This window comes from Oncorhynchus mykiss, chromosome 26, assembly GCF_013265735.2.
Source record: "Oncorhynchus mykiss isolate Arlee chromosome 26, USDA_OmykA_1.1, whole genome shotgun sequence".
NCBI lineage: Eukaryota > Metazoa > Chordata > Actinopteri > Salmoniformes > Salmonidae > Oncorhynchus > Oncorhynchus mykiss.
The window spans coordinates 47,762,532-47,789,732 of record NC_048590.1 but is presented as its reverse complement, the minus strand read 5'-3'; the positions used below and the strand labels follow the sequence as shown (position 1 = coordinate 47,789,732).

Sequence of the window (27,201 nt, the reverse complement as noted above, 5' to 3'; positions counted from 1 at the left end):
GAATCTGTCTATGAAATTATCCCCCTCTCAAATAAGTATTTTGAAAATTAAAAGCATATACAGCCACACACAAATGCAATGGCAGTACACTCAAGAACACAAACAAACAAATCTCTATTGTGGTCTTTAACAGCAAAATTATCCAGGACTAATACAATTTTGATTTGAGAGAGAGAGAGAGCGAGCGAGCGAGAGAAAGAGAGCGTGATTTCGAGGATGTGCTTTTATTGAGCAGAAAAAGCAGTTGAGAAAAAAAATCACAACCAGAAGAAACTTTGTTCCAAATTTAATTTGTCACATTTGCCAAATACATTATACAATTTACAATTTTTTTTTACATTGTAGTCATTATCAGACGTATAATTTGTGCATTCATCTTAACATAGCTAGGTGATACTTTGACTGTGGTATGTGGTTGTAAGTACTTTATTTTGAAAAACTGTTTAAAAAAAAGAAAATGTGTTGTGCTTGTGAAGGATTGATTGATAGGATAGGATAGGATAGGATGGGATAGGATAGGATAGGATGGGATGGGATGGGAATGGGATGGGATGGGATGGGATGGGATGGGATGGGATGGGATGGGATGGGATAGGATAGGATAGGACGGGATAGGATAGGATAGGATAGGATAGGATGGGATGGGATGGGATGGGATGGGATGGGATGGGATGGGATGGGATAGGATAGGATAGGACGGGATAGGATAGGATAGGATAGGATGGGATGGGATGGGATGGGATGGGATAGGATAGGATAGGACGGGACAGGATGGGATGGGATGGGATGGGATGGGATAGGATGGGATGGGATAGGATGGGATAGGATGGGATGGGATAGGATGGGATAGGATGGGATAGGATAGGATGGGATGGGATAGGATGGGATAGGATAGGATGGGACGGGATAGGATAGGATAGGATAGGATAGGATGGGATAGGATGGGATAGGATGGGATAGGATAGGATAGGATAGGATAGGATAGGATGGGATGGGATAGGATGGGATAGGATGGGATAGGATAGGATAGGATGGGATAGGATAGGATGGGATGGGATAGGATAGGATAGGATAGGATAGGATAAGATAGGACAGGATAGGATAGGATAGGATAGGATAAGATAGGATAGGATAGGATGGGATGGGATGGGATGGGATGGGATAGGATGGGATAGGATAGGATAGGATGGGATAGGATGGGATAGGATAGGATGGGATGGGATGGGATGGGATAGGACAGGATGGGATGGGATAGGATGGGATAGGACGGGATAGGATAGGATAGGATGGGATAGGATAGGATGGGATAGGATAGGATAGGATAGGATGGGATGGGATGGGATGGGATGGGATGGGATGGGATAGGATAGGATAGGATGGGATGGGATGGGATGGGATGGGATGGGATGGGACGGGACAGGATAGGATAGGATGGGATGGGATGGGATGGGATGGGATGGGATGGGATGGGATGGGATGGGATGGGATGGGATGGGATGGGATGGGATGGGATGGGATGGGATGGGATGGGATGGGACGGGACGGGACGGGACGGGACGGGACGGGACGGGACGGGACGGGACGGGACGGGACGGGACGGGACGTGACGGGACGGGACGGGACGGGACGGGACGGGACGGGACGGGACGGGACGGGACGGGACAGGATAGGATAGGATGGGATGGGATGGGATGGGATGGGATAGGATAGGATGGGATGGGATAGGATAGGATAGGACGGGATAGGATAGGATAGGACGGGATAGGATAGGATGGGATGTGATGGGATGGGATAGGATGGGATAGGATAGGATGGGACGGGACAGGATAGGATAGGATAGGATGGGATGGGATAGGATGGGATGGGATGGGATAGGCTAGGATGGGATAGGATAGGATAGGATGGGATAGGATGGGATAGGATAGGATAGGACGGGATAGGATAGGATAGGATGGGATGGGATGGGATAGGATAGGATGGGATAGGATAGGATAGGATAGGATGGGATAGGATGGGATAGGATAGGACGGGATAGGATGGGATGGGATGGGATGGGATAGGATAGGATAGGATAGGATGGGATGGGATGGGATGAGATGGGACGGGACGGGACGGGATATGATAGGATAGGATGGGATGGGATAGGATGGGATAGGATAGGATAGGACGGGATAGGATGGGATGGGATGGGATAGGATAGGATGGGATAGGATAGGATAGGATGGGATAGGATGGGATAGGATAGGATAGGACGGGATAGGATGGGATGGGATGGGATGGGATAGGATAGGATAGGATAGGATGGGATGGGATGGGATGGGATGGGACGGGACGGGACGGGATATGATGGGATAGGATAGGATGGGATAGGACGGGATAGGATGGGATAGGATAGGATAGGATGGGATGGGATGGGATAGGATAGGATGGGATAGGATAGGATAGGATAGGATAAGATAGGACAGGATAGGATAGGATAGGATAGGATAAGATAGGATAGGATAGGATGGGATAGGATAGGATAGGATATGATAGGATGGGATGGGATGGGATGGGATGGGATAGGATGGGATGGGATGGGATAGGATAGGATAGGATAGGATAGGATAGGATAAGATGGGATGGGATGGGACGGGACGGGACGGGACGGGACAGGACAGGACAGGATATGATAGGATAGGATAGGATAAGATGGGATAGGATAGGATAGGATAGGATAAGATGGGATGGGATGGGATGGGACGGGACAGGATAGGATAGGATGGGATGGGATAGGATAGGATAGCCTCAATGGTTAAAAGAGTTACCCTCAGTAGGTTATTTTATGCTAATTAATGTACGTTTATATCGTTATAGTTGATAAACGTTTTAAAGAATTGGAATTTAGGATAGCCTGAACATGAGAAAGTTGGTTTGGTGTCTCTTGAATGATTTAAACCCCATAAGGTCGCTGTCCTCTCCCCCTGCTGAAGTCTAATTAGCATAATATAACACATTTAATCATCTGTCAGTTTCAGCTAGAGATCTGTTGTTGTTTTTGCATTGGATGCGTCTCAATCCACCACATCCACTTAAGTAACACTTCTGCATCTGCTGTGAAAGGTGACAGAGCTAGAGCAGTGTTTATCAGACCAGGAGACATCTGCTGTGAAAGGTGACAGAGCTAGAGCGGTGTTTATCAGACCAGGAGACATCCCATCTGCTGTGAAAGGTGACAGAGCTAGAGCTGTGTTTATCAGACCAAGAGACATTCCATCTGCTGTGAAAGGTGACAGAGCTAGAGCGGTGTTTATCAGACCAGGAGACATCCCATCTGCTGTGAAAGGTGACAGAGCTAGAGCGGTGTTTATCAGACCAGGAGACATCCCATCTGCTGTGAAAGGTGACAGAGCTAGAGCGGTGTTTATCAGACCAGGAGACATCCCATCTGCTGTGAAAGGTGACAGAGCTAGAGCGGTGTTTATCAGACCAGGAGACATCCCATCTGCTGTGAAAGGTGACAGAGCTAGAGCGGTGTTTGTCAGACTGAAAATGGAAAGATGAGACTCACACGTACATGTGGGTTGTTTTGCTCTAGGACGACCACAGGCCACACAAGACTCATCTGAAGTCGGTTCAACCGACCTGCCAACTTCTGTCTGTAGCGTCCCAATAGTTGGGGCTACACACTAATATGACCCATCTGTGTAAAGGTGACACTCTCACCAACACGTATAGTTCCAGTCAAAAGTTTGGACACACCTACTCATTCAAGGGTTTTTCTTTATTTTTACTATTTTCTACATTGTACAATAATACTAAAGACATCAAAACTATGAAATAACTACATTATTCTATGTGTGTTTTGATGTCTTCCCTATTATTATACAATGTAGAAAATAGTAAAAATAAAGAAAAACTCTTAAATGAGTAGGTGTGTCCAAACTTTTCACTTTTAACTTTTTACATGTGGGTTGTTTTTGCTCTAAGACTCAAGACCCGACAACAATAAATGAATGGAAGTACAGTATATATGGAGACGCTTTAGTGACAAACAATTTCCTGATCTTTCTCATGTCACACTTCGAACAAACTTCGTTTTGATATTTATTTGAGGACTATCTGTTTACGCATGTAGTGAATCTGTTTTCAATGCGTTTTTATGGGTCAATAGCAGTAGAGGGGTGAGTTATTTTATGCAAATGTAAAGCCGTGGCCAAAAGTTTTGAGAATGACACAAATATTAATTTCCAAAGTTTGCTGCTTCAGTGTCTAGATATTTTTGTCAGATGTTACTATGGAATACTGAAGTATAATTACAAGCATTTCATAAGTGTCAAAGGCTTTTATTGACAATTACATGAAGTTGATGCAAAGAGTCAATATTTGCAATGTTGACCCTTGTTTTTCAAGACCTCTGCAATCCGCCCTGGCATGCTGTCAATTAACTTCTGGGTCACATCCTGACTGATGGCAGCCCATTCTTGCATAATCAATGCTTGGAGTTTGTCAGAATTTGTGGGTTTTTGTCCACCCGCCTCTTGAGGATTGACCACAAGTTCTCAATGGGATTAAGTTCTGGGGAGTTTCCTGGCCATGGACCCAAAATATCGATGGTTTGTTCCCTGAGCCACTTAGTTATAGGTGCTCCATCATGCTGGAAAAGGCATTGTTCGTCACCAAACTGTTCCTGGATGGTTGGGAGAAGTTGCTCTCGGAGGATGTGTTGGTACCATTCTTTATTCATGGCTGTGTTCTTAGGCAAATTTGTGAGTGAGCCCACTCCCTTGGCTGAGAAGCAACCCCATATATGAATGGTCTCAGGATGCTTTACTGTTGGCATGACGTAGGACTGATGGTAGCGCTCACCTTGTCTTCTCCGGACAAGCTTTTTTCCGGATGCCCCAAACAACCGCTCTCCTTGATGATCCGATAAATGGTTGATTTAGGTGCAATCTTACTGGCAGCAATATCTTTGCCTGTGGAGCCCTTTTTGTGCAAAGCAATGATGACTCCACATGTTACCTTGCAGGTAACCATGGTTGACAGAGGAAGACAATGATTCCAAGCACCACCCTCCTTTTGAAGCTTCCAGTCTGTTATTTGAACTCAATCCACATGACAGCGTGATCTCCAGCCTTGTCCCCGTCAACACTCACACCTGTGTTAACGAGCGAATCACTGACATGTCAGCTGGTCCTTTTGTGGCAGGGCTGAAGTGCAGTGGAATTTTGGAGGGGGATTCAGTTCATTTGCATGGCAAAGATGGACTTTGCAATTAATTGCAATTCATCTGATGACTTCATAACATTCTGGAGTATATGCAAATTGCCACCATACAAACTGAGGCAGCAGACTTTGTGAAAATTTATTTTTGTGTCATTCTCAACTTTTGGCCACGACTGTATGCACATTTTATATAATTATAGTTGATAAAGGTTTGAAATAATTTTATGTTAAAATAGCTTGAACATATATGTTAAGTTGGTCTTGTAGCTTGATTGGCCAAGGAGCAGGACCACTTTTAACATCTACCTCTGTATTCCTATGGTACTCATTCAAACTAATGTTAAGTTAGTCTTGTAGCTTGATTGGCCAAGGAGCAGGACCACTTTTAACATCTACCGCTGTATTCCTATGGTACTCATTCAAACTAATGTTAAGTTATGCAAATGTTTTATGGTTATAGTTCAGAAGTAAATAGTATTAAAATATCTTTTGACAAGCAATAGAAGTATAGTGTAGAATTGGAATACTGTGATGCAAGTTAGAAGACAAGTCGTGCAGCACACAAGTTAAATGAATTCGCTATGTGGTGCGTAGATCCAAATGCCCAATAAGAAAATTAAGGTCCACTCTTTTTGGATGAAGGTGATTGAAGATACGTCTGTTTATTCCGTTAGGGACAAACGTCTCACCCCGTCAGGTTTCATCAGTGTCAATGTCAAAGCCTTAATTCAAAGGGAGTGGACCTTATCAATGCTGTGTATGAATGCAAAACCTAATAGAGTTTGATAGTAGTTGAGGTCAACTCCAGTCAATGTATAGCATGTCTCTATACGTGTCCCACTTTCTTTTTTAAAGAGCTCTAACTGAACCAGTACTGACTTAGGCATTTGTTGGAAAGGGGCCCTTTACTACATACAACAACAGGGTATGTAAATACAATTAAAAGTGAGTTTGCCTCGTCTTTGAGGCTTCAGCCCTCGCCTTGGAGTCTTTAGACCATCACAGAGTGAAGCTGTGATATTGGTTGTTGGTGCCATATATTGCTAAGCCCCCTAGTGGGATTCAGATTGGTTTCTAAATACTCCGCTCAGTGGCCATAGGGGGTAAATGGGACTGGGTTGGTTAACGCTTGTGTGAGATCTGGAAGTCCGGCGACTGATGAAAGCAACGTGTTGCATTAGCTTAGCGGGCTATGCTACCCACTACAAAGACACCAAGACTGCTGCCAGACATGTTTGTCAAAGGATTTTGTGCGGTTTCCAAGGCAGGCTCTGGCAGCATTTGATGTGTATACAGTACATGTCTGTCTCTTTGGTCTCTCTCTACTGTGTGAATGTGTACGTTCATACGTGTGCTAATTCAAGTGTGTGTCTAGGCAGCCTGTCTAGGCAGTGGCCTCTCAATATACACTGCATCAGCTGTGTGTGTATATATATTGAGTGGACAAAATATTAGGAATGCCTGTTCTTTCCATGACGGATTGACCTGGTGAATCCAGGATCCCTTATTGATATCACCTGTTAAATCCACTTCAATCCATTAGTTAGGTGTTCCTAATGTTTTGTCCAGTCGGTGTATACTGTATATTTGAGAATGGATATTATATTGTATAGTTGTCCACTCACTGTGTTGTGTGTGTGTGTGTGTGTGTGTGTGTGTGTCTATATATTCCTATATATCTGTATACATGTCAAATTGTCCATGCAGGGCCCACTCACTCTCCCTTCTCTCTGTGGGATGTGCTTCTATGCCGCAGCTTTGGGATTCAGCATGATGGGAACGGCAATGACTGTGAGCCGATTGGGAAAAGACCTTTCATCATGTCTCCACAGCTCCTGTATGGCACCTCCACCCCCAGCTGGTCGCGCTGCAGCCGCCAGTATATCACCCGCTTCCTCGAGTGAGTTCTAATTCTATTGTCCCACACTGATGACCTCATCATTCTGTCCAAGTTTCTCCCTGTTTCTCTCTCACACTTTGTAATGATAATGCAAATGATAGTATGTAGATAACCATGCAATGTGTCACTCAATCAGGCTTAATGCAATGTTCCCAAAGGAAAACAGAATGCAAACATAGTGAGAAAATGATCTGTTGTTCTCTTTCTGCCTCTCTCTCCGTCTCCATCTGTCTTTCTCTCTTTTATTCTCTCTCTCTCGCTCTTCTCTCCTCATCCCCTTCAAACCACTTTACCGGTCTCTTTCCCGTCTCTAACTCCCTATTCTACAATTCCACTCATCATTTGTGCCACTGATGGCCCTTGAATCCATAATACAACTACACCCCAATAAGGACCTAATGGAATATGTACCGGATATATGCACTGATTTATGAGTGCATTCTAATTGTCCCATGGTCTCTTTGTTCCATGTTGCTTGATGCTTTCAAATTGAGCAGTTCCACCAATGATGTATCCACTTTCAATCTACCATCTACCCAAATAGCCTGGATATGAGAGGGTTGTATGTGGATGGTACTTAGAATGTTTCAATCTACCATCTACCCAGATAGCCTGGATAAGAGAGGGTTGTATGTGGATGGTATGTGGATAGTGTGGATGGTATGGAATGTTTCAGTCACAGATCAATAGACAAAACCTCCATCACTGCTTACTACCATCCAATCTATCTGAGACTCAGAGACAAGCGTCAGAGACGTGTTTGGTTCCTAAGTAAACCAATATAAAGGATCTATTTCAATACATCATACACCCTTTCCGGTCATAGGTTTGTGTCCATAAAATATGTTATTTGTTATTTTCTAAGACATGACTGTGTCTCCGTCTTAATGCAAACATACTGAAAGATGTCACACTACAACAGACATGCTTTCTGCTTTATTTGTGATTTTGCAGTGTGAAAAATACCTCTTGTCAGCTCCATCAGCTTCACAGAGTACGCGCTGCGCTTTCTGAGGCTTAGACAGACACAATAGTATCTTGTAGTGATGATGCATGCCTCTTATATAGAACCCTAGATAGCAGTGCCAAATAGAACCCTAGCTAGCAGCGCCATATAGAACCCTAGTTGGCAACGCCATATAGAAACCTAGCTGGCAGCACCAAATAGAACCCTAGCTGGCAGCACCATATAGAACCCTAGTTGGCAACGCCATATAGAACCCTAGCTGGCAACGCCAAATAGAACCCTAGCTAGCAGTGCCAAATAGAACCCTAGCTAGCAGCGTCATTTGGAATCCTAGCTAGCAGCGCCATTGGAACCCTAGCTAGCAGCGTCATATGGAACCCTAGCTAGCAGCGTCATTTGGAACCCTAGCTAGCAGCGTCATTTGGAACCCTAGCTAGCAGCGCCATTGGAACCCTAGCTAGCAGCGTCATATGGAACCCTAGCTAGCAGCGTCATATGGAACCGTAGCTAGCAGCGTCATATGGAACCCTAGCTAGCAGCGCCATATGAAACACTAGCTAGCAGCGTGATATGGAACCCTAGCTAGCAGCACCATATAGAACCCTAGTTAGCAGCGCCAAATAGAACCCTAGCTAGCAGCGTCATTTGGAATCCTAGCTAGCAGCGCCATTGGAACCCTAGCTAGCAGCGTCATATGGAACCGTAGCTAGCAGCGTCATTTGGAACCCTAGCTAGCAGCGTCATTTGGAACCCTAGCTAGCAGCGCCATATGGAACCCTAGCTAGCAGCACCATATGGAACCCTAGTTAGCAGCGCCATTGGAACCCTAGCTAGCAGCGTCATATGGAACCCTAGCTAGCAGCGTCATATGGAACCGTAGCTAGCAGCGTCATATGGAACCCTAGCTAGCAGCGCCATATAGAACCCTAGTTAGCAGCGCCATATAGAACCCTAGCAAGCAGCGCCAAATAGAACCCTAGCTAGCAGCGCCAAATAGAACCCTAGCTAGCGGGTCCAAATAGAACCCTAGCTAGCGGCGCCAAATAGAACCCTAGCTAGCGGCACCAAATAGAACGCTAGCTAGAACCCTAGCTAGCTAGCGGCACCATATGGAACCCTCATTCTTCTCTGCGGATCCTCTCAAGCTCTGTCAGGTTGGATGGGGAGCGTTGCTGCACAGCTATTTTCAGTCCGGGCTCTGGCTGGGCCACTCAAGGACATTCAGAGACTTGTCCCAAAGCCACTCCTGCATTGTCTTGGCTGTGTGCTTAGGGTCTTTGGGGCGAAGGTTCACCTTCCAAAAAGACAATCTGAGGTCCTGAGCAGGTTTTCATCAAGGATCTCTCTGTACTTTGCTCTGTTCATCTTTCCCTCGATCCTGACTAGTCTCCCAGTCCCTGCCACTAAAGAACATCCCCACAGCATGATGCTGCCACCACCATGTTTCACAGTAGGGATGGTGCCAGGTGTCTTCCAGATGTGACAGTTGGCATTCAGGCCAAAGAGTTCAATATTGGTTTCATCAGACCAGAGAATCTTGTTTCTCATGGTCTGAGAGTCCTTTAGGTGCCTTTTGGCAAACTCCAAGTTGGCTGTCGTGCCTTTTTACTGTGGACTGGCTTCTGTCTGACCACTCGACCATAAAGGCCAGATTGATGGAGTGTTGCAGAGATGGTTGGAACTCTGGAGCTCTGTCAGAGTGACCACCAGGTTCTTTGTCATCTCTCTGACCACGGCCCTTCTCCCCCGACTGCTCAATTTGGCTGGGCGGCCAGCTCTGAATACTTTCAGAATGCGCTGTAGCTGATGCTGTCAGGACAAAAGATTATGGCTTGTCATACTTTTTTTGGCCAGACTGCATCAGATACATGGGCTACATGTAGTAAGACAGAGGGGAGCTATTTCGCTCGCTCAGATTCTTTCTCCAGTGAGAGAGTTTCAGCCACTTGCGAATTGAAGGAAAGTTGGCGGGTGCACAGTGCACTCTTCAGATGCTGGAATGATTTTGGATGAACATGTGAAGGTAACCTACTTTTTTAAATGAATTTGTTTGACAATCAGATGAAAACATCATGGTTGTGTTCATGGCACATTAAAAGGTAATGCATTTGACAGTTAAATGATGTCTTCACTATACATTCCATACAAAATGTGAGGAGAGGGGTGCCTCAGACTGGCCCCTGCCTGGGGCCTCCAAGTGTGTGTGGGTTTGTGTGGACCTAGGCAGGATCTAGGCCTGGGTTGACTAATTGATTTATCTTCATGCCTGCTAAAAAAATACGACGGCATTTGCTCCCACATTTTTCCTAAAATGTGATTGGTTGCATGTGCTCTCATATATTGGCTTGCTACAGTGTTAGTCTCTTGCTCCAAAATGCTCTGATAACATTGTTTGGATCGCTGCACTGGCACCAACCGGCAAGAAAGGAAGAAAACCAGTGTAAAAGGTAACTAATGAGCATGTCTGGAAACATGGTCCAGATTTACACGAGAAGTGTTTGCACCAATACAGAACTTGCACCTGTTTTCTCTTTGTCTGAGTGAATATGGCATCAAGTAAAGAATCAAGGTTACAAATAGGAAAATTAGTGTATGGTAAAATGTATGACGATGGTTTAATGTTTTAGCTTTGTTTACTTGACTTTAAAGTCACGGGAAAATGTTGCACCCGTACGTACAAACATTAAATCAATTGGCGTGCATCTGACATGCACCAGCAAGCCTACAATGACTGTCTTTCTTTAGTTTGTGTTTCTTTGTCAGAGTGAAGCTGTATGTATGACTCAGAATGTATTTTTCTTTGCTGAAATGACCTATTTACATGCTATAGCCTACCTTATCTAATGCAGGCAAACCATCACTTGAGAGTTGGCAGTCACAAGTTTAGCTTGCACTCTTCCTTCTACTTGTTTGTACATTTGTACTTCTTGCTCTACTTGTTGTTTTGGTGTGACGAAGTATAATTATTTCAGTATGTTTTCATTCAGAAAATAACAGCACCATATTGAAAATAACATTCACACATAATGTGAGGTTAACATCTCATCAGCACAGACCTATGACCGGAAAGGGTGTATGATGTATTGAAAGAAATCCTTTATCTTTAATTGCCCTCAAGTAAACCAAGATGAAGGGTCTCTTTCAATACAGAATACATCCTTTCCAGTCATTGGTCTGTGCTGATGAAATTTTCACCTCACATTATGTGTGAATATTATTTTCTAGGACATGACTGTGTCGGGTAGGAGTGTTGTGCCAGTAACCGAAAGGTTGCTGGATCAAATCCCAGAGCTGACAAGGTAAAAATCTGTCGTTCAGCCCTTGAGCAAGGCAGTTAACCCACTCTTCCCCGGGCGCCTCTCTGATCCAGAGGAGTTGGTTTAAATGCAGAAGACACATTTTAGTTGAATGCATTCAGTTGTAAAACTGACTAGGTATCCCCCTTTCCCTTAATGCAAACATACTGAAAGATGTATACTTTGTCACACTACAACAGACATGCTTTCTGCTTTATTTTCCATGCTTTCATGCTTTCTGCTTTATTTTTCATGCTTTCATGCTTTCTGCTTTATTTTTCATGCTTTCATGCTTTCTGCTTTATTTTTCATGCTTTCATGCTTTCTGCTTTATTTTTCATGCTTTCATGCTTTCTGCTTTATTTTTGGTTTTTTTGCAGCGTGAAACACAATTGAAATACCTCTTGTAAGCTCCATCAGCTTCACAGGAGGATTGTACGCTGTGCTTTCTGAGGCTAAGACAGACTTAATATAATATTTTTGTCACGGTTTTCTTGATGAGAAGGAGAGTCGGACCAAAATGCGGCGTGTAGATTACGATCCATGTTTATTGACTATAGTAACACGAATCTAAATACAAACAGTGCAAAATAATAAACGTAATGAAAACCGAAACAGCCTAAACTGGTGCAAACTAACACTACGGACAGGAACAATCACCCACAAACACACAGTGAAACCCAGGCTACCTAAATATGGTTCCCAATCAGAGACAATGACGAACACCTGCCTCTGACTGAGAACCATATCAGGCTGAACATAGAAATAGACAAACAAGACATGAAACATAGAATACCCACTCAGATCACACCCTGACCAATCAAAACATAGAAAATACAAAGTAAACTATGGTCAGGGCGTGACAGTACCCCCCCCCCCAAGGTGCGGACTCCGGCCGCAAAACCTGAACCTATAGGGGAGGGTCTGGGTGGGCATCTGTCCGCGGTGGCGGCTCTGGCACTGGACGTGGACCCCACTCCATGACAGTTTTAATCCCCCTCCTAAACGTCCCTAAATAGGTTACCTACCACAATGATAACATGGGACAGAGGGACAGCTCGGGACAGAGGTAACTCGGGACAGATTGGTAGCTCAGCACTGAGAGGAAGCTCAGCACTGAGAAGAAGCTCAGCACTGAGAAGAAGCCCAGGCAGGTAGTAGAAACTACCAGAACCTGGCTGGCTGGCGGTTTCAGCAGATCCTGGTCGACTAGCAGATCTGGAAGAATCTGGTCGACTGGCGGATCTGGGAGAATCTGGTCGACTGGCGGATCTGGGAGAATCTGGTCGACTGGCGGATCTGGGAGAATCTGGTCGACTGGCGGATCTGGGAGAATCTGGTCGACTGGCGGATCTGGAAGAATCTGGTCGACTGGCGGATCTGGAAGAATCTGGTCGACTGGCGGATCTGGGAGAATCTGGTCGACTGGCGGATCTGGGAGAATCTGGTCGACTGGCGGATCTGGGAGAATCTGGTCGACTGGCGGATCTGGGAGAATCTGGTCGACTGGCGGATCTGGGAGAATCTGGTCGACTGGCGGATCTGGGAGAATCTGGTTGACTGGCGGATCTGGGAGAATCTGGTCGACTGGCGGATCTGGGAGAATCTGGTCGACTGGCGGATCTGGGAGAATCTGGTCGACTGGCGGATCTGGGAGAGTCTGGACGACTGGCGGATCTGAGAGAGTCTGGACGACTGGCAGATCTGGAAGAGTCTGGTCGACTGGCAGATCTGGAAGAGTCTGGTCGACTGGCAGATCTGGAAGAGTCTGGTCGACTGGCAGATCTGGAAGAGTCTGGTCGACTGTCAGATCTGGAAGAGTCTGGACGACTGTCAGATCTGGAAGAGTCTGGACGACTGTCAGATCTGGAAGAGTCTGGACGACTGTCAGATCTGGAAGAGTCTGGACGACTGTCAGATCTGGAAGAGTCTGGACGACGGGCAGATCTGGAAGAGTCTGGACGACGGGCAGATCTGGAAGAGTCTGGACGACGGGCAGATCTGGAAGAGTCTGGTCGACGGGCAGATCTGGAAGAGTCTGGTCGACTGGCAGATCTGGAAGAGTCTGGTCGACTGGCAGATCTGGAAGAGTCTGGACGACTGGCAGATCTGGAAGAGTCTGGACGATTGGCAGATCTGGAAGAGTCTGGACGACTGGCAGATCTGGAAGAGTCTGGACGACTGGCAGATCTGGAAGAGTCTGGACGACGGGCAGATCTGGAAGAGTCTGGTCGACTGGCAGCTCTGGAAGAGTCTGGTCGACCGGCAGATCTGGGAGAGTCTGGTCGACCGGCAGATCTGGGAGAGTCTGGTCGACCGGCAGATCTGGGAGAGTCTGGTCGACCGGCAGATCTGGCTGCTCCATGCTGACTGGCTGCTCAATACTGACTGGCAGCTCTGGCTGCTCCATGCTGACTGACAGTTCCATGCCGACTGGCAGCTCTGGCTGCTCCATGCTGACTGGCTGCTCCATGCTGACTGGCGGCTCTGGCTGCTCCATACTGACTGGCAGCTCCATGCCGACTGGCAGCTCCAGCTGCTCCATGCTGACTGGCTGCTCAATGCTGACTGGCGGCCCTGGCTGCTCCATGCTAACTGGCAGCTCTGGCGGCTCCTTGCAGACTGGCAGCTCTGGCGGCTCCTTGCAGACTGGCAGCTCTGGCGGCTCCTTGCAGACTGGCAGCTTTTGCGGCATCCTGCAGACAGGCAGCTCTGGCGGCTCCTTGGAGACTGGCAGCTCCATGCAGACTGACAGCTCCTTGCAGGCTGGCAGCTCCTTGCAGGCTGGCAGCTCCTTGCAGGCTGGCAGCTCCTTGCAGACTGGCAGCTCCTTGCAGACTGGCAGCTCCTTGCAGACTGGCAGCTCCTTGCAGACTGGCAGCTCTGGCTGCTTCATGTAGACTGACAGCTCTGGCTGCTCCTTGCAAACTGACAGCTCGGGCTGCTTCATGCAGACGGACAGCTCAGGCTGCTCCATGCAGACTGACAGCTCAGGCTGCTCCATGCAGACTGACAGCTCCTTGCAGGCTGGCAGCTCCTTGCAGACTGGCAGCTCCTTGCAGGCTGGCAGCTCCTTGCAGGCTGGCAGCTCCTTGCAGGCTGGCAGCTCCTTGCAGGCTGGCAGCTTTAGCGGCATCCTGCAGACAGGCAGCTCTGGCGGCTCCTTGCAGACTGGCAGCTCCTTGCAGGCTGGCAGCTCCTTGCAGGCTGGCAGCTCCTTGCAGACTGGCAGCTCCTTGCAAGCTGGCAGCTCCTTGCAGACTGGCAGCTCCTTGCAGACTGGCAGCTCATTGCAGACTGGCAGCTCGGGCTGCTTCATGCAGACTGGCAGTTCTGGCTGCGCTGAACAGGCGGGAGACTCCGACAGCGCAGGAGAGGAGAGAGGCTCCGGCTGCGCTGAACAGGCGGGAGATTCCGGCAGCGCAGGAGAGCAGAAAGGCTCTGGCTGCGCTGAACAGGCGGGAGACTCCGGCAGCGCAGGAGAGTAGAAAGGCTCTGGCTGCGCTGAACAGTCGGGAGACTCCGATAGCGCAGTAGAGAAGAGAGGCTCTGGCTGCGCTGAACAGGCGGGAGACTCCGGCAGCGCAGGAGAGGAGAGAGGCTCTAGCTGAGCTGCATGCGGAAGACTCCGATAGCGCATGAGATGAGAGAGGCTCTGGCTGCGCTGAACAGGCGAGGCGCACTGTAGGCCTGATGCATAGTGCTGGCACAGGACGTGCAAGGCTAGGGATGGGCACAGGAGGCCTGATGCGTGAGACTGGAACCAACTTCACCAGCCGACTAAAACGGACCTCAGGACGAGTATGGAGCGCTAACCCAGGTGCCATCAAATCCCTGACACGTTCCGTCAGGCGAATTCTATGCAAAATGCACCAACACAGCAACTCCCTCATTTCTCTCTCCTCCAATTTCCCCATTAACTCCTTCACAGTCTCTGTTTCACTCACCTCCAACACCGGCTCTGGTTCTGCTCTCCTTGGCTCCTCACGATAAACAGGGAGAGTTGGCTCAGGTCTGGCTCCTGACTCTGCCACACTCTCCCTGAGCCCCCCCCCAAGAAATTTTTTGGGCTGACTATGGGGCCTCCGTCCGCGCCGCCTTGCTTGCTTCGCAAACTCCATTCTCCTATATCCTTCCGCGCACTGCTCCATCGAATCCCAGGCGGGCTCCGGCACTCTCCCTGGGTCGGCCGCCCACCTGTCGATCTCCTCCCAAGTCGTATACTCCATACTGCACTCCTCTTTGGGCTGCTCCTGTTGTTTCTTCTCCCGCTGCACCTTTGGGCGGCTACACTCCCCTGGTTTAGCCCAGGGTCCTCTCCCGTCGAGGATTTCCTCCCATGTCCAGAAATCCTTATTGCGCATCTCCTCGCGCTGCTCCTGCCTGTTGACACGCTGCTTGGTCCTTTTGTGGTGGGTGATTCTGTCACGGTTTTCTTGATGAGAAGGAGAGTCGGACCAAAATGCGGCGTGTAGATTACGATCCATGTTTATTGACTATAGCAACACGAATCTAAATACAAACAGTGCAAAATAATAAACGTAATGAAAACCGAAACAGCCTAAACTGGTGCAAACTAACACTACGGACAGGAACAATCACCCACAAACACACAGTGAAACCCAGGCTACCTAAATATGGTTCCCAATCAGAGACAATGACGAACACCTGCCTCTGACTGAGAACCATATCAGGCTGAACATAGAAATAGACAAACAAGACATGAAACATAGAATACCCACTCAGATCACACCCTGACCAATCAAAACATAGAAAATACAAAGTAAACTATGGTCAGGGCGTGACAATTTTAGTGAGGATGCATGCCTCTCAGACTTGAATGAGGATAGCAATGAAATAAATATTCACCTGACATTCGCAGAATTCAGGTTCATAATCAGGCTTCATTAGTATTGTTGCTCAGATTTTATTTACCTTTATTTACCTAGGCAAGTCAGTTTAGAACAAATTCTTATTTACAATGACGGTCTACCCCGGCCAATTGTGCGCCACCCTATGGGACTCCCAATCAAGGCCGGATGCGATGCATCCTGGATTTGAACCAGGGTCTGTAGTGAGACCTCTACACTGAAAAAATGTCAGAAGTGATGTTATGAGGTTTTCTATAGGAAGGCAATATCATGGTTGAATCCATTGCAAATCCCAGAGACTGCGGCATTTGAAATGTGAATAAATGCATGTTCTGTCCAGTTGTCCACTCCATATGCAAGACAACTGGCCACCCCCCTGTGCTAGGTTTCTGTCTAGGTTACTGCCTTCTAGGAAGTTTTTCCTAGAGAACACCATCCCCACAGTGAAGCATGGTGGTGGCAGCATCATGCTGTAGGGATGGTTTTCATTGGCAGGGACTGGGAAACTGGTCAGAATTGAAGGAATGGTGGATGGCGCTAAATACAGGGAAATTCTTGAGGAAAACCTGTTTCAGTCTTCCAGAGATTTGAGACTGGGATAGAGGTTCACCTTCCTGCAGGACATGACCCTAAGCATACTGCTAAAGCAACACTCGAGTGGTTTAAGGAGAAACATTTAAATATCTTGGAATGGCCTAGTCAAAGCCCAGACCTCAATCCATTTGAGAATCTGTGGTGTGACTTAAAGATCGCTGTACACCAGGGGAACCCATCCAACTTGAAGGAGCTGGAGCAGTTTTGCCTTGAAGAATGGGAAAAAAATCCCAGTGGCTAGATGTGCCACGCTTGTGGAGACATACCCCAGAGACTTGTTGTAATTGCTGTTGTAATTGCTGCAAAAGGTGGCTCTACAAAGTATTGACTTTGGGGGGGTGAACAGTTATGCACGCTCAAGTTTTCTTATTTCTTGTTTGTTTCACAATAAAACATATTTTGCATCTTCAAAGTGGTAGGCATGTTGTGTAAATCAAATGATACAAACCCCCAAAAATTCAATTCCAGGTTGTAAGGCAACAAAATTGGAAAAATGCCAAGGGGGTGAAAACTATATTTCACAAGCCACTGTAGGACTGTTTCATAATGGTAGCTCATATTGTCAGAGTACGAGCAGGGTTAGGAGAATGAGCTGGCATTCAGGCGATCAGGCGGTTCATTGTACTCCCCCTCTGTCCTGCTGCTGAATGGGAGAGGGTAGTAGCCCCTCCTTCCAGCTGGCACTATCCATGGGCCCATGTACGCCTCTCCTATCTCTCCTCATCTTTTCCTAATTTTCTCTCCATCTCACTCTTTCTTTATACATATATCTCGTTCTCTCCTATCTCTTCATATATGTTTCTCTCTCCTATCTCTTCATATATGTTTCTCTCCTATTTCTTCATGTTTCTCTCTCTCCTATTTCTTCATATACAGTGGGGCAAAAAAGTATTTGAACCAGGGTCTGTAGTGAGTGGCTTCGTAAGAAGCATTTCAAGGTCCTGGAGTGGCCTAGCCAGTCTCCAGATCTCAACCCCATAGAAAATCTTTGGATGGAGTTGAAAGTCCGTGTTGCCCGGCAACAGCCCCAAAACATCACTGCTCTAGAGGAGATCTGCATGGAGGAATGGGCCAAAATACCAGCAACAGTGTGTGAAAACCTTGTGAAGACTTACAGAAAACGTTTGACCTCTGTCATTGCCAACAAAGGGTATATAACAAAGTATTGAGATAAACTTTTGTTATTGACCAAATACTTATTTTCCACCATAATTTGCAAATAAATTCATTAAAAATCCTACAATGTGATTTTCTGGATTTTTTTTCACATTTTTTCTGTCATAGTTGAAGTGTACCTATGATGAAAATTACAGGCCTCTCTCATCTTTTTAAGTGGGAGAACTTGCACAATTGGTGGCTGACTAAATACTTTTTTGCCCCACTGTATTTCTCTCTCTCCTATTTCTTCATATATTTATCTCTCTCCTATTTCTTCATATATTTCTCTCTCTCCTATTTCTTCATATATTTCTCTCTCCTCCTATTTCTTCATATTTCTCTCTCTTCTATTTCTTCATATATTTCTCTCTCTCTCTCTCTCTCTCCTATTTCTTCATATATTTCTCTCTCTCCTATTTCTTCATATATTTCTCTCTCTTCTATTTCTTCATATTTCTCTCTCTTCTATTTCTTCATATATTTCTCTCTCTCTCTCCCTCTCCTATTTCTTCATATATTTCTCTCTCTCCTATTTCTTCATATATTTCTCTCTCTCCTATTTCTTCATATATTTCTCTCTCTCCTATTTCTTCATATATTTCTCTCTCTCCTATTTCTTCATATATTTCTCTCTCTTCTATTTCTTCATATTTCTCTCTCTTCTATTTCTTCATATATTTCTCTCTCTCTCTCCCTCTCCTATTTCTTCATATATTTCTCTCTCCTCCTATTTCTTCATATTTCTCCCTCTCCTATTTCTTCATATATTTCTCTCTCTTCTATTTCTTCATATATTTCTCTCTCTCCTATTTCTTCATATATTTCTCTCTCCTATTTCTTCATATATTTCTCTCTCTCCTATTTCTTCATATATTTCTCTCTCTCCTATTTCTTCATATATTTCTCTCTCCTCCTATTTCTTCATATTTCTCTCTCTTCTATTTCTTCATATATTTCTCTCTCTCTCTCCCTCTCCTATTTCTTCATATATTTCTCTCTCTCTCTCCCTCTCCTATTTCTTCATATATTTCTCTCTCTCTCTCTCTCCCTCTCCTATTTCTTCATATATTTCTCTCTCTCTCTCCCTCTCCTATTTCTTCATATATTTCTCTCTCTCTCTCCCTCTCCTATTTCTTCATATATTTTTCTTTCAGCTGGAACCATCCAATTGCCTCCCTCTATCACTTTTTACATCCCATCTTCTCCTCCTCTTCCTCTATTTGTCATCTTTCCCTCCCTCCTCTTCCTCTCATCTCTTCCTGCTCCCACCACAAGGGCACCATTGTGCGCTAATGGCAGAGAGGTTCCTCAGGGCGCCGTACTCAGTCCTATTTGTCTGACTTTGAGCTGTAGGTGTTAGTTAAATGTGGAATGTGGAAGGGCAGGCTGAGCCATGGGGTTCAGATGGTTATCCTACAGATGGGCTGAGGACAGAGAGAGTAGCTCTCCAACAATGTCTAGACTAGATTGTTTGAAGGGGGGTTGGAGGTTGGAAGGAGAGGCGGGGGTTACAAAAAAGCCCCAAAGCTTTTCATGTGTGTAATTGCAATGAAAAGGAATCTGCAAATTGCAGCGAGGACAATGATTGCCTTCTGCTTGATTGTGAGTGGGCAAGACTTCTAAGACTTAAGCTGTAAATTAACACGCACCATGCAGTGTGTCAATTGTTTTACTGTTTGAAAGGTGAATGACGTTTTCCCTGGTGTTACATAAGTTCAGACATTCGTATTGTTGACGCTGATCGATTTGGATTTATTTTAGCTAGCGACTTGACTATTGAAAATATTAGCATTCTTTGTGTGGAATTTTCTCAAAAGAATAGAGTTTATAAATCACCACGGCATAAACTTCTCCTGGACAGCACAAGTGTTTTTCTTTCACAAAGGCATCAGATGTCAGTTCTCCCTCTAAACCTCTATTCAGTGGACCTCTGCAGCCATAGTCACTCATGGAGAACAATTTAATTGCTGTTGCATAGTGGTCAATATTATGTCATCCCAAATGCGTCATCATTATATGTATGCATCATTAAACTCCTGGCTATTGAAGTCCCATTGAAGAGGTGTACTGTACTGTAGGTTAAGCAGCTGTTAACAGATGTTCCCCTCCTTTTTGGAATACTGCAGCTAAAGTTACAAAGAAAAGCTTTGCCCTTGGATGAACCAGTTTAATCAAGGTTTGCATTTTAGAATCAAGGACAATAATAAGTATTAGGGGATTTTTAGTCCATAAATCCCTATACTATTGTCCATTATTGGATGCACAGCAAAAACATTACACAGAAATTCTAGAGCCTTCTATCATACATTTCATTAGCTAGCTGTTAAATGGTCTTTAGTTTAGATGACTTGATATTTTTAAACAAGACACATACCAAAGTATGCAGTTGATTAAGAATCAGTAGATAAACACAAAGTTTCTGACTTATTTTCATGTGTTCCTCTATCATGATAGTGTTTGGCAGGATACATTTTTTAAATTTAAATAAGCTAAAATGGCAAGTCCGTCTTCAGTAGTCGCTACTGTGGTCCAAAGGCTAATATAGGGTCATTTGTTCAGCTCTGAAAGCATTCTGTGGAATTCTCCCCAACTACATTACTAGGCATGTTGTGATTTTTCCTGCAGCTGTGAGGTGCAGCTGGCCAACGCCTCCTTATAGCTCCTCCAGATGATCTAGGCCCTGTGTTCATAAAGTGATTCAGAGTAGGAGTTCTGATCTACGATCAGTTTGTCCTTTTAGATAATGCTGACTAAGACCAGGTGGACCTGATCCTAGATCAGCAGTTCTATTTTGAGACACTTGGGAATACAGGCCCTAAGCTTTGTAGGCGTAATCCATCTCGCCAGCTTTACCTTTTTTATGATATTTTACCAGATCATCTCAGCTTTCAAGCTCTCTGCTCCAAAGTGGCCATTTTGTTTCTCGACTGGGTGCATGGGTTCATTGAATGAAGTACATTTGAACTCAGTCAAATCTATGGAATATGTTGAAATTGGTGTCATGGAGCCCATTGAAGGAAATCACCCTATCTAGTTGCCATTCTTGATTGCCTGATATTGAAATAAGTCATTTTCATATTTTGCGTGTGAATCTGGCTGTTGCTAGGTAGAAGAAATTCCAATGGATTGCTTAGTTTCAGTTCAGCCTTATTCATCACTAGTCACAACAAAATCAGTTGTATAAGCGTATTTATTATGAATGATGTCATAATCTGTTATATCAGATTAGCAGGGGTGGCAGGTAGCTTAGTGGTTAGAGCTTTGGGCCAGTAACCGAAAGGGTGCTAGATAGAATCCCCGAGCTGACAAGGTAAAAATCTGTCGTTCTGCCCCTGAACAAGGCAGTTAACCCACTGTTCCTAGGCCGTCATTGTAAATAAGAATTTGTTCTTAACTGACTTGTAAAAAAAATAGCATGTTATTGTATTGGTTTGGATTGATGTGGTGTCTACACTGTGAAGTACTTTCAAATGCGTCATTGTATAAATGTTGCTTCAGAAATGCAAAAAATCTTTGTTAGAGTTGAAATCACAAGCATATATTCATAGGTTATTTCAGGTGAAATACTGCGTAAGTGGACCAGACAGAATTTACTGAAGCAGGATATTGTAAAGGCCTTTAGCCATAGTTTTATAAATTAATTGCAAAGACACCTGTTGTAAAAGTAATGGTTTAAACATTCTTTGCCGAATCTGTCCGGCTCAAATGTAATAACCCACCATACTGCAGGCAATAAAACACGTGAACTTGAACTACCCTAGTGCTCCAGTAGGCTCCAATATGACTGAATAGTGTCTGAGGGATGAAATTGGACATCAGAGTTGAGATTTGCTCACTGAGTTCCACACAGCTTTTTACATTGTTAGGAGAGAAACTAGCCTGGTCTTAGATCTTTGTACCGTCTTGCCAACTCCTGTGGTCATTGTTTAGCGTGACAATGACCATACAAGTCGGCGATACAGCACAAACAGATCTGGGACCATGCTTGAGAGAAAGAGGCCTGCTGGGAGGATTTGAGTCTTGATAGCAGTTCCACTTGCTGCTATGATCACACCTCACCAATTACTGGGTCAGAATCAGTGGCCTGGGCTGCGATGCAGAGAGAACCTAATTCAATCAAATAACATGCTAGCCTGCCAAGGGTAGACATGATCCTTTTCTCTATTCACAAAGCTGTCAGACTAATCAGTGTGACTGAAAGCAGAACAACTGGTCTTGATTGAACACTTCAATAGTATTATTGAATACCTTTACCGTCTCTCTCGATGGAGTTGTGTTCTGGCCGCCTCAGGATCTCTTCTAATCTGCTATTGTGTTGCTTGATGGCAGTCATTTGAAAACAGTTGAACAGACGCCAGTCACAGTCACTTGTGATCATGTGTTTTTTTTTATATACTTTAAGTAAACAGGAAAGTCCTGTTGCTTTATAAGTTTATTTTATTTGGCCTGGTCAAGGGTCACGCATCTTGTTATATTGTCCATATTTTTGGTCAATTGGACAAGCAGCTGGACTTCTGCTTATGAGAACAGCAATGTGTGTTCTTTTGTAAAAGCTCAGCTGTGCCATACCGTTGCTGTGGAGTTGTGACCTCATTGTCCTTGTCTACTCTCTCCCTTGGCTGCATGTTGGATTATGTGGAAATGTACTACTGTACCTAAAACTATCTGCCCACATTTGAATGAGACTTCCTCCCGTCCAGTGTTTCCTCTGGAAACATATGTAGCAGTGGGGGGAAAGGTCACCACACACACCCCCTATTTTGGGTCATTTTTATGTTGGACTGAGAAGCTTCGTTCTGGTGACTTTTTAAAAGGACATTCTACTCTAAAATGAATGAAAATACATTGAATAATGCACACTCCATATAAAATATAATTTCCACCTCCAGAAATGAGAGACAAATAATGTATTGGTCAAATTGTTTTAAAACAATCATTTTACCATATTGGTCCATGCATATAGTCTATGCACCATCCATATTATTAGGTATGCTATTAGCAGTAAGCATAATCTCCTGTAGCCCATCTGATGCAGCATTGTGGCTATAAATAAATAGGCTGAAGCATGGGGTTGCCTACAGTATCTGCATTTACCCTATTGGGCTAATCATTGGGCGAGTTTGTTTTGCATGGTCCGGTGCCCGGGTAGGCAGAGTTTGTACATTTTTACACCATTCCATTGGCTCTCCACTCCCTCGGGGCAGTCATGCAAAACTAACTCGCCTATGAGTAGAGTCTCAGGTGTGCCGCAAGAAAATTAGCTGGCGGGTGAAATGAAAACATTCTTTCAACGCATTGGTTGGCTCGTAGTTCAGAACAATTACATTGGTTGGCTCGTAGTTCATAACAATTACATTGGTTGGCTCGTAGTTCATAACAATTACATTGGTTGGCTCGTAGTTCATAACAATTACATTGGTTGGCTCGTGGTTCAGAACAATTACATTGGTTGGCTCGTGGTTCATAACAATTACATTGGTTGGCTCGTAGTTCATAACAATTACATTGGTTGGCTCGTGGTTCAGAACAATTACATTGGTTGGCTCGTGGTTCAGAACAATTACATTGGTTGGCTCGTGGTTCAGAACAATTACATTGGTTGGCTCGTGGTTCAGAACAATTACATTGGTTGGCTCGTGGTTCAGAACAATTACATTGGTTGGCTCGTGGTTCAGAACAATTACATTGGTTGGCTCGTGGTTCAGAACAATTACATTGGTTGGCTCGTGTTTCAGAACAATTACATTGGTTGGCTCGTGGTTCAGAACAATTACATTGGTTGGCTCGTGGTTCAGAACAATTACATTGGTTGGCTCGTGGTTCAGAACAATTACATTGGTTGGCTCGTGGTTCAGAACAATTACATTGGTTGGCTCGTGGTTCAGAACAATTACATTGGTTGGCTCGTGGTTCAGAACAATTACATTGGTTGGCTCGTGGTTCAGAACAATTACATTGGTTGGCTCGTGGTTCAGAACAATTACATTGGTTGGCTCGTAGTTCATAACAATTACATTGGTTGGCTCGTGGTTCAGAACAATTACATTGGTTGGCTCGTGGTTCAGAACAATTACATTGGTTGGCTCGTAGTTCATAACAATTACATTGGTTGGCTCGTGGTTCAGAACAATTACATTGGTTGGCTCGTAGTTCATAACAATTACATTGGTTGGCTCGTGGTTCAGAACAATTACATTGGTTGGCTCGTGGTTCAGAACAATTACATTGGTTGGCTCGTGGTTCAGAACAATTACATTGGTTGGCTCGTGGTTCAGAACAATTACATTGGTTGGCTCGTAGTTCATAACAATTACATTGATTGGCTCGTGGTTCAGAACAATTACATTGGTTGGCTCGTGGTTCAGAACAATTACATTGGTTGGCTCGTGGTTCAGAACAATTACATTGGTTGGCTCGTGGTTCAGAACAATTACATTGGTTGGCTCGTGGTTCAGAACAATTACATTGGTTGGCTCGTGGTTCAGAACAATTACATTGATTGGCTCGTGGTTCAGAACAATTACATTGGTCTGAAACATTTTCAATCAAGATAATACACTTAAAAATGTTAATCAATATCATACACTTAAAATAGTTTAAATCAAGATAATACACTTTTAAAAACAGGAGCTTGTTGTGTAGCATTGTGTTGTGAATTCCATTATGTGAGCAGCGAGGCAGACATAAGGCTACCAACCATGCATTGAGAGTGTGGAGCCGGGAACAGTGCGTTATTTGTGTGGTGTGAAAACATTCTAATTTGTCCAAATGCAGAGCTTATGTTCCCTCTTCCCACGTGAGAATACGACATGTTGACTTTCCCTGGATAACCTAGCTCACCCTTAAATGGCTAACACAGGCCTCTCTGGATAAATAGAAATAAAGGTTATGATCAGGGCAGGGGTGCAACTTTGGTTTTAGAAATGGGGGGGGGGGCATAACTATATTATTATAATTATTATTTGTGTTTAAAAAATACAAATGTTTTTTATTATTATTTTTATTTTTAATTATTTGTAGATGTATTATTTGTATATTTTCATCCAGTCTGATAAACACTCCAAACAACCTACCCGACCGCTCGGAGGCGTCCACATGGTCCTAAAGCACACCGCTGCCTCCCTTTGTATCAAAAAATCAAATCAAATCCAATTTTATTTGTCACATACACATGGTTAGCAGATGTTAATGCGAGTGTAGCGAAATGCTACACTCGCATTGTTGCACAGCCTGCACAGCCTGCACTAAGTGATTGTTGCACAGCCTGCACTAATGATAAAACTGGGTGGGACACAAAAGCAATTTTAGAATGTGGGGGGGGCATGTTGCACCCCTGGATAAGGTTATAGGCTACAGCACCATTGTGGAAACAGGTGCTGCGAGAGTGAAATCAACACGGTAGATTATTACACAGCCTGCACTAAGTGATTATTACACAGCCTGCACTAAGGGATTGTTACACAGCCTGCATGCACTAAGTGATTGTTACACAGCCTGCACTAAGTGATTGTTACACAGCCTGCACTAAGTGACTGTTACACAGCCTGCACTAAGTGATTGTTACACAGCCTGCACTAAGTGATTGTTACACGGCCTGCACTAAGTGACTGTTACACAGCTTGCACTAAGTGACTGTTACACAGCCTGCACTAAGTGATTGTTACACAGCCTGCACTAAGTGACTGTTACACAGCCTGCACTAAGTGACTGTTACACAGCCTGCACTAAGTGATTGTTACACAGCCTGCACTAAGTGACTGTTACACGGCCTGCACTAAGTGACTGTTACACGGCCTGCACTAAGTGACTGTTACACAGCCTGCACTAAGTGACTGTTACACAGCCTGCACTAAGTGACTGTTACACAGCCTGCACTAAGTGACTGTTACACGGCCTGCACTAAGTGATTGTTACACAGCCTGCACTAAGTGACTGTTACACAGCCTGCACTAAGTGATTGTTACACGGCCTGCACTAAGTGATTGTTACACGGCCTGCACTAAGTGATTGTTACACAGCCTGCACTAAGTGATTGTTACACGGCCTGCACTAAGTGATTGTTACACAGCCTGCACTAAGTGACTGTTACACAGCCTGCACTAAGTGATTGTTACACGGCCTGCACTAAGTGATTGTTACACAGCCTGCACTAAGTGATTGGTACACGGCCTGCACTAAGTGATTGTTACACAGCCTGCACTAAGTGACTGTTACACAGCCTGCACTAAGTGATTGTTACACGGCCTGCACTAAGTGATTGTTAAACGGCCTGCACTAAGTGATTGTTACACGGCCTGCACTAAGTGATTGTTACACGGCCTGCACTAAGTGATTGTTACACGGCCTGCACTAAGTGACTGTTACACAGCCTGCACTAAGTGATTGTTGCACAGCCTGCACTAAGTGACTGTTACACAGCCTGCACTAAGTGATTGTTACACAGCCTGCACTAAGTGATTGTTACACAGCCTGCACTAAGTGATTGTTACACAGCCTGCACTAAGTGATTGTTGCACAGCCTGCACTAAGTGACTGTTACACAGCCTGCACTAAGTGACTGTTATACAGCCTGCACTAAGTGATTGTTACACAGCCTGCACTAAGTGACTGTTATACAGCCTGCACTAAGTGACTGTTATACAGCCTGCACTAAGTGACTGTTATACAGCCTGCACTAAGTGACTGTTATACAGCCTGCACTAAGTGACTGTTATACAGCCTGCACTAAGTGACTGTTACACAGCCTGCACTAAGTGACTGTTACACAGCCTGCACTAAGTGACTGTTATACAGCCTGCACTAAGTGACTGTTACACGGCCTGCACTAAGTGATTGTTACACAGCCTGCACTAAGTGACTGTTACACAGCCTGCACTAAGTGATTGTTACACAGCCTGCACTAAGTGACTGTTACACAGCCTGCACTAAGTGACTGTTACACAGCCTGCACTAAGTGACTGTTACACAGCCTGCACTAAGTGACTGTTATACAGCCTGCACTAAGTGACTGTTACACAGCCTGCACTAAGTGACTGTTATACAGCCTGCACTAAGTGACTGTTACACAGCCTGCACTAAGTGACTGTTACACAGCCTGCACTAAGTGACTGTTACACAGCCTGCACTAAGTGATTGTTACACAGCCTGCACTAAGTGATTGTTACACAGCCTGCACTAAGTGATTGTTAAGCATTAATTCATGCTTAG

General features: G+C 44.9%; 1 protein-coding gene across 2 annotated transcripts in view; it reads left to right on the top strand.

Moving 5' to 3' along the window:
* LOC110515416 (A disintegrin and metalloproteinase with thrombospondin motifs 7) overlaps positions 1 to 27,201 on the top strand; it is a 177,938-nt gene that overhangs the window by 37,612 nt on the left and 113,125 nt on the right. For both annotated transcript variants that reach the window (XM_036964209.1, XM_036964210.1), the window contains one exon: positions 6,965 to 7,108. In XM_036964209.1, coding sequence (XP_036820104.1) covers positions 6,965 to 7,108 — 144 coding nt within the window. The remainder of the gene's footprint in view (positions 1 to 6,964; positions 7,109 to 27,201) is intronic.